Source organism: Mesoplodon densirostris, chromosome X, assembly GCF_025265405.1.
Source record: "Mesoplodon densirostris isolate mMesDen1 chromosome X, mMesDen1 primary haplotype, whole genome shotgun sequence".
Lineage (NCBI taxonomy): Eukaryota > Metazoa > Chordata > Mammalia > Artiodactyla > Ziphiidae > Mesoplodon > Mesoplodon densirostris.
Window position 1 is genome coordinate 77,877,367 of NC_082681.1, and position 20,258 is coordinate 77,897,624.

The 20,258-nt window shown below is 45.9% G+C and overlaps 1 protein-coding gene across 1 annotated transcript; it reads left to right on the top strand.

The window, feature by feature from the left end:
- The first annotated feature begins 10,873 nt into the window (after positions 1-10,873).
- LOC132481645 (uncharacterized protein CXorf49 homolog) lies at positions 10,874-16,908 on the top strand. The gene is made up of 6 exons (XM_060086484.1): positions 10,874-12,115; positions 12,811-12,967; positions 13,497-13,573; positions 14,615-14,650; positions 16,425-16,536; positions 16,613-16,908. The coding sequence occupies exons 1-6, from the start codon at positions 10,874-10,876 to the stop codon at positions 16,906-16,908; spliced, it is 1,920 nt and encodes a 639-aa protein (XP_059942467.1).
- The last annotated feature ends 3,350 nt before the right edge of the window (positions 16,909-20,258 follow it).

A 20,258-nucleotide genomic window follows, 5' to 3' on the forward strand; every position in this document is an offset into this window, starting at 1 on the left:
TTTCTTTTTCTTTCCTTCCTCCCTCCCTCCCTCCTGTCTTTCTTTCTTTCTTTCCTTCCTCCCTCCCTCCCTGCCTTCTTCCATTCACTCTTCCTTTTGCTTTCATTGCTCCCTCCCTCCCTCCTTTCTTTCCTTCTTTCTTTCCATCCTTCCTCACTCGCTCCCTCCTTTCTTTCTTTCTTCCTTCCTTCCTTTCTTCCCTTCTTCCTTTCTTTCCCTCTCTCTTTCTTTCTTCTACTAATTCTTTCTTTCTGCTTTTTCTCCGTGTTATTCTGAGCTGGGTGGATGAAAGGCTCTTGGTGCTGCAGCCAGGAGCCAGTGCTGTGCCTCTGAAGTGGGAGAGCCAACTTCAGGACACGGGTCCACAAGAGACCTCCCAGCTCCACATAATATCAAGCAGCGAAAATCTCCCAGAGATCTCCATCCCAACACCAGCACCCAGCTTCAGTCAACGACCAGCAAGCTACAGTGCTGGTCACCCTATGCCAAGCAACTAGCAAGGCAGGAACACAACCCCACCCATTAGCAGAGAAGCTACCTAAAAACATAATAAGGCCATAGGCACCCCAAAACACACCACCAGACGTGGACCTGTCCACCAGAAAGACAAGATCGAGCCTCAACCACCAGAACACAGGCATTAGTCCCCCCCACCAGGAAGCCTATACAACCTACTGAAACAACCTTAGCCACTGGGGTCAGACACGAAAAACAACGGGAACTACGAATCTGCAGCCTGCAAAAAGGAGACCCCAAACACAGTAACATAAGCAAAATGAGAAGACAGAAAAACACACAGCAGGTGAAGGAGCAAGATAAAAACCTACCAGATCTAACAAATGAAGAGGTAATAGGCAGTCTACCTGAAAAAGAATTCAGAATAATGATGGTAAAGATGATCCAAAATCTTGGAAATAGAATAGACAAAATGCAAGAAACAGTTAACAAGGACCTAGAAGAACTAAAGATGAATCAAGCATCGATTAAAAACACAATACATGAAATAAAAAATACTCTAGATGGGATCAATAGCAGAATAACTGAGGCAGAAGAACGGATAAGTGAGGTGGAAGATAAAATAGTGGAAATAACTGATGCAGAGCAAAATAAAGAAAAAAGAATGAAAAGAACAGAGGACAGTCTCAGAGACCTCTGGGACAACATTAAACGCACCAACATTCGAATTATAGGGGTTCCAGAAGAAGAAGAGAAAAAGAAAGGGACTGAGAAAATATTTGAAGAGATTATAGTTGAAAACTTCCCCAATATGGGAAAGGAAATAGTTAATCAAGTCCAGGAGGCACAGAGAGTCCCATACAGAATAAATCCAAGGAGAAATACACCAAGACACATATTAATCAAACTGTCAAAAATTAAACACAAAGAAATCATATTAAAAGCAGCAAGGGAAAAACAACAAATAACACACAAGGGAATCCCCATCAGGTTAACAGCTGATCTCTCAGCAGAAACTCTACAAGCCAGAAGGGAGTGGCAGGACATAATTAAAGTGATGAAGGAGAGAAACCTGCAGCCAAGATTACTCTACCCAGCAAGGATCTCATTCAGATTTGATGGAGAAATTAAAAGCTTTACAGACAAGCAAAAGCTGAGAGAGTTCAGCACCACCAAACCAGCTTTACAACAAATGCTAAAGGAACTTCTCTAGGCAAGAAACACAACAGAAGGAATATACCTACAATAACGAACCCAAAGCAATTAAGGAAATGGGAATAGGAACATACATATCAATAATTACCTTAAATGTAAATGGACTAAATGCTCCCACCAAAAGACACAGAGTGGCTGAATGGATACAAAAACAAGACCCATATATATGCTGTCTACAAGAGACCCACTTCAGACCTAAAGACACATACAGATTGAAAGTAAGGGGATGGAAAAAGATATTCCATGCAAATGGAAATCAAAAGAAAGCTGGAGTAGCAATTCTTATATCAGACAAAATAGACTTTAAAATAAAGACTATTAGAAGAGACAAAGAAGGACACTACATAATGATCAAGGGATCGATCCAAGAAGAAGATATAACAATTGTAAATATTTATGCACCCAACATAGGAGCACCTCAATACATAAGGCAAATACTAACAGCCATAAAAGGGGAAATCGACAGTAACACAATCATAGTAGGGGACTTTAACACCCCACTTTCACCAATGGACAGATCGTCCAAAATGAAAATAAATAAGGAAACACAAGCTTTAAATGATACATTAAACAAGATGGACTTAGTTGATATTTATAGGACATTTCATCCAAAAACAACAGAATACACATTTTTCTCAAGTGCTCATGGAACATTCTCCAGGATAGATCATATCTTGGGTCACAAATCAAGCCTTGGTAAATTTAAGAAAATTGAAATTGTATCAAGTATCTTTTCCGACCACAATGCTATGAGACTAGACATCAATTACAGGAAAAGATCTGTAAAAAATACAAACACATGGAGGCTAAACAATACACTACTCAATAACGAAGTGATCACTGAAGAAATCAGAGAGGAAATTAAAAAATACCTAGAAACAAATGACAATGGAGACACGACAACCCAAAACCTATGGGATGCAGCAAAAGCAGTTCTAAGGGGGAAGTTTATAGCAATACAATCCCACCTTAAGAAACAGGAAACATTTCGAGTAAACAACCTGACCCTGCACCTAAAGCAATTAGAGAAAGAAGAACAAAAAACCCCCAAAGCTAGCAGAAGGAAAGAAATCATAAAGATCAGATCAGAAATAAATGAAAAAGAAATGAAGGAAACGATAGCAAAGATCAACCAAACTAAAAGCTGGTTCTTTGAGAAGATAAACAAAATTGACAAACCATTAGCCAGACTCATCAAGAAAAGAAGGGAGAAGACTCAAATCAATAGAATTAGAAATGAAAAAGGAGAAGTAACAACTGACACTGCAGAAATACAAAAGATCATGAGAGATTACTACAAGCAACTCTATGCCAATAAAATGGACAACCTGGAAGAAATGGACACATTCTTAGAAATGCACAACCTGCCAAGACTGACTCAGGAAGAAATAGAAAATATGAATAGACCAATCACAAGCACTGAAATTGAAACTGTGATTAAAAATCTTCCATCAAACAAAAGCCCAGGACCAGATGGCTTCACAGGCGAATTCTATCAAACATTTAGAGAAGAGCTAACACCCATCCTTCTCAAACTCTTCCAAACAATTTCAGAGGAAGGAACACTCCCAAACTCATTCTACGAGGCCACCATCACCTTGATACCAAAACCAGACAAGGATGTCACAAAGAAAGAAAACTACAGGCCAATATCACTGATGAACATAGATGCAAAAATCCTCAACAAAATACTAGCAAACAGAATCCAACAGCACATTAAAAGGATCATACACCATGATCAAGTGGGGTTTATTCCAGGAATGCAAGGATTCTTCAATATACGCAAATCAATCAATGTGATACACCATATTAACAAACTGAAGGAGAAAAACCATATGATCATCTCAATAGATGCAGAGAAAGCTTTCGACAAAATTCAACACCCATTTATGATAAAAACCCTGCAGAAAGTAGGCATAGAGGGATCTTTCCTCAACATAATAAAGGCCATATATGACAAACCCACAGCCAACATTGTCCTCAATGGTGAAAAACTGAAACCATTTCCACTAAGATCAGGAACAAGACAAGGTTGCCCACTCTCACCACTCTTATTCAACCTAGTTTTGGAAGTTTTAGCCACAGCAATCAGAGAAGAAAAGGAAATAAAAGGAATCCAAATTGGAAAAGAAGAAGTAAAGCTGTCATTGTTTGCAGATGACATGATACTATACATAGAGAATCCTAAAGATGCTACCGAAAAACTACTAGAGCTAATCAATGAATCTGGTAAAGTAGCAGGTTACAAAATTAATGTACAGAAATCTCTGGCATTCCTGTACACTAATGATGAAAAATCTGAAAATGAAATCAAGAAAACACTCCCATTTACCATTGCAACAAAAAGAATAAAATATCTAGGAATAAACCTACCTAAGGAGACAAAAGACCTGTATGCAGAAAATTATAAGACACTGATGAAAGAAATTAAAGATGATACAAACAGATGGAGAGATATACCATGCTCCTGGATTGGAAGAATCAATATTGTGAAAATGACTCTACTACCCAAAGCAATCTACAGATTCAATGCAATCCCTATCAAACTACCACTGGCATTTTTCACAGAACTAGAACAAAAAATTTCAAAATTTGTTTGGAAAAACAAAAGACCCCGAATAGCCAAAGCAATCTTGAGAACGAAAAAAGGAGCTGGAGGAATCAGGCTCCCTGACTTCAGACTATACTACAAAGCTACAGTAATTAAGACAGTGTGGTACTGGCATAAAAACAGAAAGATAGATCAGTGGATCAGGATAGAAAGCCCAGAGATAAACCCACACACATATGGCCAACTTATCTTTGATAAAGGAGGCAGGAATGTACAGTGGAGAAAGGACAGCCTCTTCAATAAGTGGTGCTGGGAAAACTGGATAGGGACATGTAAAAGTATGAGATTAGATCATTCCCTAACACCATACACAAAAATAAGCTCAAAATGGATTAAAGACTTAAATGTAAGGCCAGAAACAATCAAACTCTTAGAGGAAAACATAGGTAGAACACTCTATGACATAAATCACAGCAAGATCCTTTTGGACCCACCTCCTAGAGAAATGGAAATAAAAACAAAGATAAACACATGGGACCTAATGAAACTTCAAAGCTTTTGCACAGCAAAGGAAACCATAAACAAGACCAAAAGACAACCCTCAGAATGGGAGAAAATATTTGCAAATGAAGCGACTGACAAAGGATTAATCTCCAAAATTTATAAACAGCTCATGCAGCTCAATAGCAAAAAAACAAACAACCCAATCCAAAAATGGGCAGAAGACTTAAATAGGCATTTCTCCAAAGAAGATATACAGACTGCCAACAAACACATGAAAGAATGCTCAACATCATTAATCATTAGAGAAATGCAGATCAAAACTACAATGAGATATCATCTCACACCAGTCAGAATGGCCATCATCAAGAAATCTAGAAACAATAAATGCTGGAGAGGGTGTGGAGAAAAGGGAACACTCTTGCACTGCTGGTGGGAATGTGAATTGGTACAGCCACTATGGAGAACAGTATGGAGGTTCCTTAAAAAACTAAAAATAGAACTACCATATGATCCAGCAATCCCACTACTAGGCATATACCCTGAGAAAACCATAATTCAAAAAGAGACATGTACCAAAATGTTCATTGCAGCTCTATTCACAATAGCCCGGAGCTGGAAACAACCTAAGTGTCCATCATCGGATGAATGGATAAAGAAGATGTGGCACATATATACAATGGAATATTACTCAGCCATAAAAAGAAACGAAACTGAGCTATTTGTAATGAGGTGGATAGACCTAGAGTCTGTCATACAGAGTGAAGTAAGTCAGAAAGAGAAAGACAAATACCGTATGCTAACACATATATATGGAATATAAGAAAAAAAATGTCATGAAGAACCTAGGGGTAAAACGGGAATAAAGACACAGACCTACTTGAGAAAGGACTTGAGGATATGGGGAGGGGGAAGGGTAAGCTGTGACAAAGCGAAAGAGAGGCATGGACATATATACACTACCAAACGTAGGGTAGATAGATAGTGGGAAGCAGCCGCAGAGCACAGGGAGATCAGCTCGGTGCTTTGTGACTGCCTGGAGGGGAGGGATGGGGAGGGTGGGAGGGAGGGAGATGCATGAGGGAGGGGATGTGGGAACAGATGTATACGTATGACTGATTCACTTTGTTATAAAGCAGAAACTAATAAAAACAATGGAAAAAAAAAAAAACCATAATGAGATACCATGTTGCAAAAACAATAGGATGGCTATAATCCAAAATACAGATAATAACAAATATTTGGATTTGGAGAAATTTGAATCCTCATACACTTCTGGTGATAATGTAAAATAGTTGAATCTTTTTGGAAAATATTCTGGTGTTTTCTTAAAAAGTTAAACATAGAGTTACCATATGATCCAGAATGTCCATTCCTAGGGATCTACCGAAGAGAACTGAAAACATATGTTCACACAAAAACTCATGAACTCAAAATGTATATGAATATGCTTAACAGCATTGAGTTTGGGAATATTATCCATAACATTCCCAAACTAAACACAACCCAAATGCCCATAAACTGATGAATGTATAAATAGAATGTGGTATACCCATACCATGGAATATTATTTGGCAATAAAAATAACCAAAGTACTGATACATGCTACAACATGGGTGAACCTCGAAAACATTACATTAAGTGAAAGAAGCCAGACAACATGTACTATATATTGTGTGATTGCATTTATACAAAATTTCCTAAATAGGCAAATCATAGAGACAGAAAGTAGTTTATTACTTGCCTATAGGGCTGGGGGTGGGTTGGGGGGTTCGGGGTGTTGGGTAAGGGATACAAGGCGTCTTCTTGGGCTAACAAAAATATCCTAAAATTGATTGTGATAGATGCACAACTGTGAATATACGAAAAGCCATTGAATAAGGCATTTTATTTTTTAATTCATTTTTATTGCAAAAACACATAATATGAAACCTACCTTATTAACAATTTTTTAGTGTACAGTGTTGTTAACTATATGAACATTGTTGCAATCAGATCTCTGGAATTCTTCATCTTGCATGACTGCAAATCTATACTCATGGAACAACAACTCCCCGTTTCCCCCTCTCCCAAACCTTTGGCAACCAGGATTCTACTTTCTGCTTCTAAGAGTTTGACTACTTTAGGTACCCCATATAAGTGGAAACATGCTGTATTTGTCCTTTGTGAGTGGCTTGCTTCACTTAGTATAATATCCTCAAAGTTCATCCATACTACAGCATATAGCAAGATTTCCTTCTTTTTAAAGGCTGAATAATATTCTGTTATATGTATACATTATATATACCACCTTTTATCTATTCACCTGTTGATAGATATTTAGGTTGTCTTCACCCCTTGGCTATTGTGAATAATGGTACAGTGAACATGGGAGTGCAATAATCTATGCAAGATCCTGATTTCAATTATTTTGTAATGTAAATGTAAATATACGGAAGTGAGAATGCTGGATCATATGGGAGTTCTATTTTTATTTTTTTAGGAACTTCCATACTGTTTTCCATGGCGGGTGCACAATTTTACACTCCCACCAGCAATGCACAAGGAACTCATTTTCTTCACTACCTTGCCAACACTTGCTATTTTGAGTTGTTTTTTTTTTTAATACTGGCCATGTTAGCAGTTGTGAGGTGATAACTCATTGTGGTTTTGAATTGCATTTCCCTGTTGACTAGTGATGTTGAGCATTTTTCATATACCTGTAGGCCATTTATGTGTCTTCTTTGGAGAAATATCTAATCAATTCCTTTGTCCATTTTTAAATTGTGTTATTTGGGTTTTGTCTGTTTCTTTGTTTTTGAAAGCATAAGCCACAGACTGGGAAACAATATTTGCAAAGCACACATGATAAAAAACTTGTATCCGAAAGAGATAAAGAACTTTCGACATTCAGTAATGAGAAATCAAACAACACAATAAACAATGAGCAAAAAAAAAATCGAACTGACATTGTGCTTGCTGGATGGTCAGTAAGCTACTGAGAAGATGTTTCACCTCATTAGTCATTAGGGAAATAACTAAAGCCAGAATGAAATACGACAACATAGCTATAAACATGGCTGAAATAAAAACAAAATACAGACAATACCAAGTGCTAGACAGACTGAGGAACAGCTAGAACTCTCCTGCATTGCTGGTGAGAATGCAAAAAATGGTATAGACTCTCTGGAAACAGTTAAAAATACACTAACGATTCAATCCAGCAAGTTAACTCCTAGATATTTACCCAAGAGAAATGAAAACTTATATTCACAAAAAATCTGTATGCAACTGTTCATAGCACTTTTCTTAGATGCTTGGGTGACTGCACACTGGCACCGGACACAGACATATCTAGGACTACTGGACACAGTTTCTGAGCTGACATTGATCCCGGAAGCCCAAAGTGTCATGATGGGGCCCCATTAGAGTGGGGCTTATAGGTTCTGGCAGTAAAAGGAGTTGGGGATAGAGATCAGTTCACAGTGAGCTGACTGGGTCCCTGGACAAACATAGTGGTCATTTCTCCAGTCCCCAAGCTGATAATTCTAAGTGATACACTTGGCAGTTGGAGCAATGACCTACACATTGGGTCATTGGTCTGTGGAGTAAGAGCTATCATGGTGGGGAAAGCCAAGAGGAACCTCTGCCACTGGCTCCCACCCCGGGCCAAGAGAGTACGTCAAAACCAGTATTGGATCCTGGTGAGTATAACGGGGTAAAGCAGAGATTAGTGACATCGTTGGAGACGTATGGGATGTATGGGAAGAGGAGGTAGGAGAGCCACAGGGACGAAGAGAGTGGAGAAGGTGAGAAGTTCCGGGAGTCTCTCTATGGGGGAGGGAGGAAGGGAATGGAAATGGTGAGAGGGAAGATGGAGGCTTCCACTGGATCCACTGGTAATGTTTCATAGGATGCTGGTGGATGCAGGAGATTTTGCTATATCCTTCCTTATCCATTTTAACATATTTGAAATAGCACACCATGCCTTAAAAAGTCACTGGGAGAAGTGGAAGAGGGCGGTATCCACAAACAGGCAGGCACCATCGGGGGCAGGCTCGAGGAGGAGGATTGCAGGTTTACAGTGCACCCAGTCTCCCCTGCTCTGTAACTTCTCCAGCATGGCCAGCTTCTCAGGTGCAGAAACTCAGGCCCAGAAAACTGGGCCTTTGAGTTCCACAGGCAACAGCGGTTCAGACACGCCAGGACTCTCCAGGAGGTCAGCCAGAGCAGGATGCAGGAGAGAGAGGTGACTGAAGACAGAGGAGTATGAACGGGAAGGAGCAGAAGGAAGGTACGGGAGGAATGGAGGGGTGTCAGAGTAGGAGTTGGGTGGCAGACAAGGGAAATTCTAACACCCATGGGCCATAGAGAAACCAAGGGAGGCACCACTCCCCAGACATCAGTACTGCTCAGCTCAGGGAAGCTGAGAACTGACAGTTCCAAGAAAAATTGAGAGACACCTGGCTATCCACACCGACCGCCATCACAACTGGTAGGCCTTGGTTGTGCGTCCTTCAAAACTTTAAAACATACTTGTACATATACTTAAATGAATTCTCATATATTACATAGGATTGACTGGTGTGTGTGTGTGCCCACGCACGCAAGTGATTTAACTTACAAATGTGAATCCAAAGCCATCGTTCTGCAACTTGCAGTTTGAAGTCAGGCAGGTGCTTTCGAAAGCTGTGAGAATGGCCTGATGCATTCCGTTGGACTGCCACACTTTATGCTACTGGATGCTAAGCCACGTTGCATTCATCCATTTCCTTACTGATGGGAATTTGGAGTGCTCCCAGTTTTTCCCATCACCAACACCCTTGTGCATGGGCTCCTGTACACTACAGGTACCAGCGTGTCTCCGGAAGAAGTACCAGGCAGCGGACTTGCCGGAACATAGAGGAAATACCTATTTTTTTTTCTTCCTTTTTAAGGTCTTCGGCTCAAAGCAAGGACTCTGGAGTCAGATTGATTGGTTTCAATCCTGCCGCTGATCCCCACGAGCCGAATGACCTTGGGCCAGTGGCTGAACCTCTCAGTGCCTGTTTGCTCACCGGTAAGAGGCCAGTAATGGTTGGTACTATAGTTCTAGGAGTGTCACGCTGATGCATTACTATTTATGCCCAGCACTTAGAAGAGTGCCAGGCACAGAGTCCGTGCTGGCACTAAGTTGCTTTCAATGGATTCTGCCAAATTACCTCCCAAATGGGTCTCTTGCACCACCGCCACAGGGGTTTGCTCCTCACCTCTCCCACTCTCGGAATGGTTAAGCTCTTTGAAGGATGTCAACCTAGTGTGTGAAACCCGATTCGTGGTTTTAGTTCACATCTCCAGGATCAGCGGTGGCGAGCATCTTTTGGGGTGTAACTGGCCACTGCGATTTCTTCTTCTTTGAATTTGCCTCAGAGAGGGGGAAGGGCTGATGGAGCGAGGCCAACCCCAATCTGTCCACCAACCCCAGTCTGTCCGCCAAACCTGCCTGCCAATGACGTTTGCTGAGCCACATTTGATGGAGCAGTTGAGACAGAGACCTTACAGAACGAAAATACGATCCCTTTGCTCTCTGGCCGACCCCTGATCACTGACTGGGGGACTCCTGTGCCCATTCTCCTGTTGGGTCATAAGGCTTGCGGTGGAAGGGAGGCTGGCAAATGCTTTCGGCGCGTGCTAGGCATCCAGTGCCTCCATCTTGACATTTCATCCTCACCACCCCTGGAGCCCGGCGCCCTCACTCCCCGACCCCCTGTATAGATGGGAAACGGAGGCTCAGAGCTGTGACTCTAACCGGAAAGGGGAGGCAGGACAGGAGGAGGCGGGCCGAGAGTCTTGACAGAGGGAAGCACTCCCACCATCCCCTTCACCCAACTGCTCGGACCGCCCACGGGCTTGAGGGCAAAGCAGAGGCCCTCGACCCCATTGGTTAGGCCTCGAGGGGACAGGCGAACAAGGCGCCCGCTGGTTGGCGGGGGCCGGACCAATGAGGAGGCCGCGGCGCCGGTGTGGGAGGTGCGCTGAAAGTGGCGCGTCCTTTCGTTTGAGGCGAGCTCGTGCGGCGCCTGAGGTGGTTGACGCTGCCCTCTGAGCGCCGCCCGCCTCGTCCGCCGTGACCGCGACCGCGACTCGGGCCATCAACAGTCGCCCCGGTTCCGCGGCCGCCTGGGTCGCGACATGAGCTCCCCAGATGAGGTGTCTGTGTGGGGAACGGGTTTCGGCCCAGAGGGCGGGGAGCGGGCCGGCGTCCGCCCGGCCGGCCGCGCAGTTCCGCGGGGACCCGACCGCGGCGCCGAGCCCAGGAAGCCGCCGAGCGGCGGGGGCGGGAGCGGCTGCCGGGATCCCAAGGGCTTCCAGTCAGAGCGGGAGATGCTGGAAGCGGGAGGGCCGGTGCTGTGTGGCCGCGAAGGCCGACCTGGCTCCCCGGATGACGACACGAGGGACCTCCTGGACCTGTTCGAGGAGTCTGCGGCGGGCACCACGCAGCAGCTGTACGACTGGGACGTGCTGGACTTCTGCAGATACCCGTTGGAGGAGCCCTGCGCCTCCTTCGAAGTGTCCGCCGGCCTCGAGGCGGGTCCCGGCCGTCCAGGAGCGACCGCCCAGAGCTGTGGGGAAGCGCCGCCGGCTCTGGCCGGCCCTCTCCACCTCGGTGGGCCCGAAGCGGGCCGGGCCTGGAGGAAGCCTAAGAGAGCCACTAAGCGTAGGTTGAACGTGGCTGCGGATCGCCAGCGGTTCTCCTATGAAGGCCGGGCCCGGCAGCTATCCGACTCCGAGTCCTCAGATGAGTTCAGTGACACAGAGCTGATGACGGTGAGTACTTACCCCGGAGGAGGAGGCCAGGCCGAGCCCAGCAGACCCGAGGATCCCGGGGACACTCCCAGACACTCGAATTTCCAAGTCAGGGAGAATTTCCTTCCCGTGACAGGCTCTTCCCTGTCCTCGGCTCTGCGAGGACTCTCTTCGGTTGTGGAAAGGCAGGGCGTGGGAGAGCAGGGCATCTCTTCCCCTAAGAAAATGCAGAGCGTGCTCTGGGGGAACGGGGGCAGCAAGCCCAGCTACCCGGGAGCTGCTGCTGCTGCTGCTACGGCAGGTGGCCTGCCGCAGGTCACTCCTAGGAAGAAGGGGACCCTGGAGAAGAAATCCCTCGGGGGAGCCTCCACACTTGCCCTGGGGAAAAACTTCCCTTCCTGGGGGCAGCGAATCTGGGCACCTCCGCTGGAACCGGCCACCTTCCCCCCAGTCTCTGGTATTCCGCTGCTTGGGAGATCCAAGAGGTATACCTTGGTCCCTTCTGGAACCAAACAGGCCAAGCACACCAGCGCTGGGAAGAAATCCGTGGTCACGTGGACAAGGGAGTCTGAGGCTGTGGCGGGAGAAGATAAGGACCCAAATAGAGACCCAGCCCCAAAGGGCCAAGTGAGTAGGCCAGGCTCCTCCTCTCTCCCCACTCTTCCCCGCCCCCACCGCACCCAGAGCACACGTCTTCACCCATGCTGCCTCTGTCCACCCCTCAGGGGTCGTCATTGGGTGCCCCTCGGTCACTGGGTCATTATGATGCCTGATCGGGCTCCTTTTACTAGGGACAAACAGTAAGGTAGCACTTCGGGTGTGCTGGGCCTGGTTCTCCACCCTTGGCCTGTTTCCAGCGTCCTCTGAGAGACTGGGGCTGGGATGGAAGGGAGGGTTGGTAGCTGAATTGGGTCGGGGGATCCCTTAAAAGCTTCCCCGAAAAGCCTCAGTATTTAGACTCACCAGCTTCCTGAATCCTATCTCCTAGGTGTTCCCCAGACCTTCCTTGCAGGGGCCCTGGGCTTACTCAGTGCCCCACTGTTGTCCCTAGATCACCTCTGCCTGCTGGCCTGGGGCTGACGGAGGGAGAAAGTGCTAATGAGATCAGCCTTTCAATTCCCTTCCCAATTCCCTGCCTCACCCCGGCCCAAATCACACAACACTCTCTCTCCCTCTCTCTCTCTCTCTCTCCCTCTCTCTCTCTCTCTCTCTCTCTCTCTCTCTCTCTCTCTCTCACTCTCTCTCTCTCTCTCTCTCTCACACACACACACACACACACACACACTTCCTTAGTCCAAATCGGTGAAAAATTTTTGTTTCAGCTGCCAGCTCACAAGCCAGGGACACCTTATCTGCGCATGCATCGTGGAAAAGCCAGCAGTGGCGAGGTCGACACCAGAGGCCCCCAAGATCCAGGAAACTCAGAGCCCTTGGCCCTGAACCAGGGAGAAGTCATGCCCAGGGGGCCTGCCCCCTCAGGTGAGTGTCGTGGGTTTGATAGGAGGGGAGGGGAGAGGGGTGGAGGGCAGAAACCTCTGGCTCTGTCTCTGTTGGGGGCACAGCCGTTCTCTCAGGCAGCTTCTCCCACAGGAGACGGGGTGCTGGCAGGGCTGGCCTTGAGCCACATCATCCTGTGTGTGGGGTTTGTGCGGCGCGGCTGATCGGTGGCAGTGCCACACACAGCTCCTCCGGGTGTAGCCTTACAGGGGAACAGCCTTTTCTGTTAAGTCCTTTTCGCCCACATTGCTCTCCCACGTGCTGGCTGTGGCTGCAGCCCTGGGAGGGGCGAATCCAGAGGCACATAGCTTGGGGACCACAATGGCGAAATGGCTGCCCCCGGGTAACAGCGGAGGCAGGCCCAGAGAGAAGGTTCGGGCTTCTGGGCAGAGCAGGGGCGGCTGGTCGCCAGCAGAGGGTGGTGCCGCCTCACCTCACGGTAGACCCCACTTGGCCCTTTCCACCTCACTGGGAGCCTGCGAAGCTGGATTGTGTGTCCTTTCCCTCTCAGGTGACTGGGAGCCACTTGACCATCCCCCAAGACCGGAAACGCCGCAGCAGCCACTGGGAATGCCGGGCTGTCCTTCGGTAATGCTTCCTCTGGCTCCTGGAAATGCAGGCCCAAACTCGAGGGTGGGATCTGGGTCCAAGTTCAGCTGACATATATGTGGCCCCCCCTCCCCTGACCCCATCACGTACCCCATGGAGGGAGCCCACCTGCTTTCCACTGAGGAGCGCTTGCCAGTCTAGCCACCCGGCTTTGGGGTGCAGGGCCCGGTGGAGAGGAGAAGGTGGAGGAGAGAGGAGGCCAGATTATACTAATCATTTCTCTTCCTCCTGTGTCTGCTGGCCTAGTGTCTCGTGCTACAGAGAGCAGTAGACGCCCTTAAGAAGAAACTTGGTATGAGGAACCAGGGACGGAGAGCGGTATCTTAGTTCAGAACCCGGGTGGGCACCTGGGGTGGGGGTGGGCTGCAGGTGCAGTCAGCCTCGCAGGGACCAACATCCCTGTGGGGAGGAGAACCTAGCAGGCCTGGCCCTGGAGCCGGCTGTGCATGTACAACTGGGCGTGTGTACAAGCAGCAAAGTACTGTCTGGACTGCATGCACACTTTGCCAACCAGACCCGTCCTAGGGAATCTCCTTCTGATAGGACTTTTAGAGATGCCTCGTTGATTTTCCCTTGAACTGCTGCTTGGTGTGGCTTCTAAGGTTCTTGTTGGATTGTTTGTTTGTGTGTGTGACGAGATCTGAATGGTTGTGGCACGGCCCACAGCATCAGAGCTGCTGGCACACTTTGTTTCCCTTTAGGAACCAGTTCCACATTCAATTCCGGTGGTGGGGAGTGATCTGGCCCAGAGCTCTTTGCATCGGGTCTGGAGGGGGTTTCAGGTTTCAGGGCTACGCGGTTCCTCACGGGGATAGGGGACGGGCTTCCATATCCCTCTCTCTGGAGTGCCTACTAATGCCTGTCCCTGTTGCAGACACCATGAAGGACATGGCTCTCACGATGCTGACACTTTGAAGTGAGTGTTACACACACCGTACCCCTTCCCACAGTCCTGGCTGTTGAGCAGGGCTGGGGGCTGGCCCTGGCTTGAGGCTCTTCCCTGACTCTGCTGTTTTACAGGTTGAGCCCATCGTCTTCCTGCAGGAGGGGCAGCTGGTACCTTTGGAGCCCGGGAGCTGTGGCCAAGCTCGTTCCCTCCTGTTCTGCCTCAGCTAGGGCTTCCTCTACCCTTGTTTTGCCCCCTCCCCAGTTTCACAGCAGTTTCCAAATAAAGTACCTCTCATATTATGTGTTCTGCCTTCTCTCTGGAGGGGTAGGGGTAGGGTTAGGGGGCCGGGGCGGGGCACTGCTCCACGTCAGAGCCTTTTCCAGAACAGTATCTGTCGCATCCTGTGGTGGGGACTCTGGACCAGCCTCTGCTACCATCCCTGCAGTCAAGTCAGCGGACTGCCCCAGGTCTGGGTCCTCTGTGTGCTCTCCCTGGCCACACCGACACATCCTCCCTTGCCCCCGAAGGCCCTCTTCTAATTCTCTCCAAACCACCCTCCTCCTTTGGGGTCTGGTGGTTCCCATTCATCTCTGCCATTCACCCCCCGCCCATCAGCAGGAACTCATGACCCCCTTCCAGAGCTCCACTCTGGAAGCATTCACATCCTCCCTGCCCTCACCAGCTGACCACCCTCCTCCAGCCTGGTCGTCTCTATACCCTTGAGTGGAAATTGGCCCGTCAGGTTCTATGGCAAGTGTGGTTCGTAGGTCTGTGTTCTTGCATGGTCCCTGTCAAATACTCTTCCACCAGCCCCATGACACATTTTCCTGGAAATTATATTTCTGTGTCCCAGCTCAATCTCCCAGACTGCCTCTTTAGGACACACGAGATTGAGTCTGAGCTCCATGTTCAATTTCCCCCACTGGAGGTTGGGGAGCACTTCCTTCCCTCAGCCGGGACCCAGGGCTGTACTAGCCTGAGACTCAGAGGGACAGATCTGTGTTTGAGTGCGGCGATTCTGCCTGGCACCCTTCCCAAACGACCGGTGTTTTACTACACAAAAGGGGGTATGATGGTAGATAGGACATTCAAGGTTGGTGACTGTGTGCCCCTGTGTGTGAATAAAAGTAATCAGGGATAATCTCCCTTGAGGGAGAAAGATGTGATTCAGGGAGTAAAGAGAGTAGAGGCTGATCCAGGTTCTGTAAGGCATTGAATGAGCAAAAGCAAGGGTCGGATCTGTTGTGTTCAAGGGTTGTCGTTAAATTCCCAAAGCATAGGCGGGGGAGGATGCAGAAGTCACCAAACCCCACAACAGGGTGTTGGGATGCTCGAAATGTTGGATTCGCTGGAGGAGGCTCTCGATCCTACTCTGTGATCCTATGATGTCTGACAGCTACTGTGGGTGTGGATGGAGTGAGATTGGGAAGAGTGGCTCCTCAGAGTAGCTCATCTTAGAATCAGGGGACCCATATATGAGACCACCCAACATGAGCTACCCGGGACAGGGGCAGGGTGGGCGCAGTGAGGATGGGAAGTAAGGAGTGACTGCGCCTGGACAATGGGGAGCACTTGAGTCCACCCTTCCCCCATATTCTCACAGTGACTCGCTTCCAGAGTCCATGGCATGAGCTCAGGTGGACAGACCACATGTGGGATGGGGCAGTCACAGACCTCAGGGTCAGAAAAGGACATTCGTGGGACTTAATCCACTCAAACCCCTCCCTGGAGGAGGTGGGCTTGATTGCTGCCCAGGCCTCTGGCTGGATTCCTAGGATGTACCCAGTGCCCCCCCACCAGTCCAGCCTGTACCAGGCTTATGTTCTAGCCCCTCTTGCTTCGGCACTGCTCCCCACTGAGCTGAGGCCATTACCAATGAGTGTGTGTGCACTTCGAGGAAACAGAGCCAGCGTAGACTTTGGACCTGCCTCTAACCTGTAGAGACAGTCATTCCAGGTCTTGTGTCCCTGCAGACACTCTGGAGAGTGTGAAGCTAAGTACAGGCTGGAGACCACCATCACAGGAACTCGCTTCCCAGTGCACACTATGGAGGGTATGGGACCAGCTCAGTGGTATGGCACCATCCCTTCTGGCCTGAAGCCCTCTGGCTCAGAGCCCATTCCCTCTAGCCTCTAACCACAGTGTGCACACTGGGGGAAAAGTGAAACCAGAAGAGAAATACTGCCCCAAGCCCTCAGGACCCGGCTATATCCCAGACCAATGTGGAGACTGCCATCACACCTGGGAGAAACCCAACTTCCTCAGGGCTCTTAACTCTGGCCCCTCAGGTCCCAACCCCACACCTGAAAGGGCAGTGAGGGCCATTGAGCAGAGAAGCAGCCCCAGCTCACACCTTATTCTGGCTCTAGCCCCTTCAACTCCAGACCTGTTTCCCACCCGGGCAGTGACTGCCACCACGCCCTAGGGGAAGATGCAGCCCATGCTCACTTCATATCTAGCTCTCCCTCCAGAGCCACTGGGCACATGCAGACTGAACAGGGATGGTCCCACACAAGAACACACCCTCAAGACTGGGATAGATAACTGTCTCACCTAATTTCATAGAGACAGAGAAAGTTTTAAAAAGATGAGTAGACAGGGGAACATGTTTCAAATTAAAGACAAGAAAAAATGCTGAAAAAAACCCTAAGGAAACTGATAAATAATTTAACTGATGAAGAGTTCATAGCAGTAGTAATATGAATGCTAACTGAACTGGGGCAAAGAATAGATGAACACAGTGAGAATTTTTAACAAAGAACTAGAAAATATAAAAAGGACAAGTCAGAGCCGAATAGCATAACTGAAATTACAAATACACTAGAGGGAATTAACAGCAGATTAGGTGACAGAGAAGAACACATAAGCAGTCTGGGAAGTAGAATAATGGAAATCACTCAATCATAAGTGCAAAAAACAATTTTTTTAATGAGAATAATTTAAGGGACCTGTGGGACAACATCAAGCATACTCACATTTGCATTATAGGGGTCCCAGAGGAGAAGAGAGAGAGAAAGGGGTTGAAAAATGTATTTGAGGAAATTATGGCTGAAAACTTCCCTAATCTGAAGAAAGAAACACAGAGGAAGCACAGAGAGTCCCAAACAAAATGAACCCATACACACCCACATCAAGACATATAATTAAAAGGGCAAAAGTTAAAGAGAGAATTCTAAAGGTAGCAAGAGAAAAACAAGAGTCACATACAAGGGAAGTCCCATAAGCCTATCAGCTAATTTTTCTGCATATACTTTGCATGTCAGAAGGGAGTGGCATGATAAGATTTAAAGTGCTGAGAGGGAAAACCCTACAACCTAGGATACTTTACCCAGCAAGGTTATCATTCAGAATTGAAGGAGAGATAAAGGCTTCTCAGACAAGCAAAATTTAAAAGAGCTCATCAATACTAAACCAACCTTACAAGAAGGGTTAAAAGGTCTTCTTGAAGTTAAAAAAAAAAAAAAAAAAAACACTGGCTACAACAGGAAATAAGAAATTAAAGGACGGGGAAAATATACTGGTGAAGCAATTATATCATAAAGGCTGGGTATTTACCAGTTAAATAAGCTAGTACAAAGGTTAAAAGACAAAAATTGTAAAATCAACGGTAACTACAATAAACAGTTAAATGATAGACATGAAGATGTGAAATATGACATCAAAAACACAAAATGCTGGGAGGTGAGTAAAAAATGTAGAGCTTTCAGAATGTGTTTGAACTTAATGACTATCGGTTTCAATCAAATAGTTATAGGTCAACATAAATGAACTCCATGGATCAAAGACCTACTATAGATCTACCATAACTAGAGAGAAAGGAACACAAACATAACACTGAAGAAAATCATCAAACCACAAGAGAGACACTAAAAGAAGAAAGCATCCTCCTGACTTCAAACTGCAAGTTGCAGTACGATGGCCTCAGATACACATTAGTAAATGTTTTTAAATCCCAAATGAATCCTACCTAATATTTGATAACCTTTGGGTGTATGTTTCAATGTCTGAAAGACAGTTTTCACTAGATGTTAAAGTTGTGGGATAGCTTCTAACAGGACCCAATAGGTTTATACAACAAATTTATGACCTTGGATCTCCCCAGATTGGTTAGGAAGGTGTACAATTGGTTTCCTTTAGGCTCAATGTCACCTACAGGTAGCCTTGAAAACAGCCGCTGTCATCCTGCTTTCAATGTGGGCATGTAGGGTTCAATCAGTTTTCCAATGGTATGATTATTTGGCTGCAATATTTATTCCTTCACTTGGAATAGAAGATATCATTACTCATATAGAGGCTTTAACAAAATTCACCCAGCAAGCCTTAAATGATAGTAACCAAGCCGTGTGTTTGCTCAGTTCAGAAATTTCCATGATGAGAAAAGCAGTCCTACAGAATTGCATGGCCCTCAATATTCTAACAGCTTCCCAAGGGGGAGCTTATGCTGTAATACATAGTGAACGTTTTGTTTTTATACCTGATGAGTCTTCTAATGCAACCCCCGCTTATGATGCGTATGAAAAATTGGATTTCCACTCTGAATGATCGTCTTCCCAGTTTAAGGGAAATGCTAGGAAAATGGTATGGTTCAAGAGGATATTGGCTTAAATCTTTACTAATGATATTGTTGCTCCTATTTCCAACTTTGATTACAGTTTGTGTAACTTATAAAGTTTTAGTTTCTTGTTTTTTGCACTGTGTATCACCTGCTCCTACTAAGATAATGATATCTAAACAACTGGAAACTATTGATCACATCTATAGTTCTCTATAAGATAATGGACATGCACAATGCACATGCAAGGTAAAATTGGTGCAAGTCCTATTGGACAACTTGGAATTGGCCGTTAGTCCTTGCCAGACATCTTACTAGTACCACCCCCTAAAAGGAAAGAAAGAACCGGGCTATTAGGACCCAGCATCGAGGGACATGATGGACCCAAGGCATGTAAAGAACCACCCTAGCATTTGGGGACCAAATACTTGATCACCTAATGCTTTCTATTGAAAGATTAATGATCAAAAGTGGAATTAATGTAATAAAATTATTTTCAGGCAGGACAAGAAACATTTTAAACATAAAACTCTCTCTCTGCCCATTTGAGCCACTACCCCCTCCCCTTTAGTGTGATTTGTGCATCACATTATACATTAACTAGATCCCCTTAAAAGATACAGGAATGCCCACACACCAAAAAAAAAGAAAAGAAAAAAAAGAAAGAAAAGAAGGAAAGAAAGAAGAAAAAGAAATTTCCTCCTGGAATCAGCGAGGTAACTCCTTAAGAGATAACTTTCCTTTCTCAATCCTGTAATGCCTCATTAATACCCACTACTCACCTTGTTGGACTATGTAAACTATTAACATGCTACTTTGTCTCAAAAACTTATATCACGGTTTTACCTCCAATGGGTGGAACAGTCCTCAGAGTTTTCTGAAGATTGTCTCCCAGGTTATAGTCCTCAGGTTGGCTCAAATAAAAATTTCCATTTTTCTTCGATTGACTATTGATTAATTTTTTTGGACAACACAATGAAACCAAAAGATGGTTTTTTAAAAAGATAACAAATCACAAACCTTCGGCAGACAGACCAAGAAAAAAAAAAGATTCCTAAGGAATCACTAAAATCAGGGCTGAAAAGGGAGACATCACCATTGAGTCTATTGAATTTAAAAAAACATAAGAAAATAGTATGAAAACTTTTATACCAACAAATTAGACACATATATGCAATGAAAACATTTGTAGAGAGACACAAACTTCAAAACAGACTCAATAA

Bases quoted from the DNA above. Each gene is read 5' to 3' on its own strand.
- LOC132481645 (XM_060086484.1), top strand. From the start codon at position 10,874: ATGAGCTCCCCAGATGAGGTGTCTGTGTGGGGAACGGGTTTCGGCCCA. The intron at 14,651-16,424 runs GTACCTTTGGAG...TCTAACCTGTAG, and splicing joins TCCTGCAGGAGGGGCAGCTG to AGACAGTCATTCCAGGTCTT. The intron at 16,537-16,612 runs GTATGGGACCAG...CATTCCCTCTAG, and splicing joins CCCAGTGCACACTATGGAGG to CCTCTAACCACAGTGTGCAC.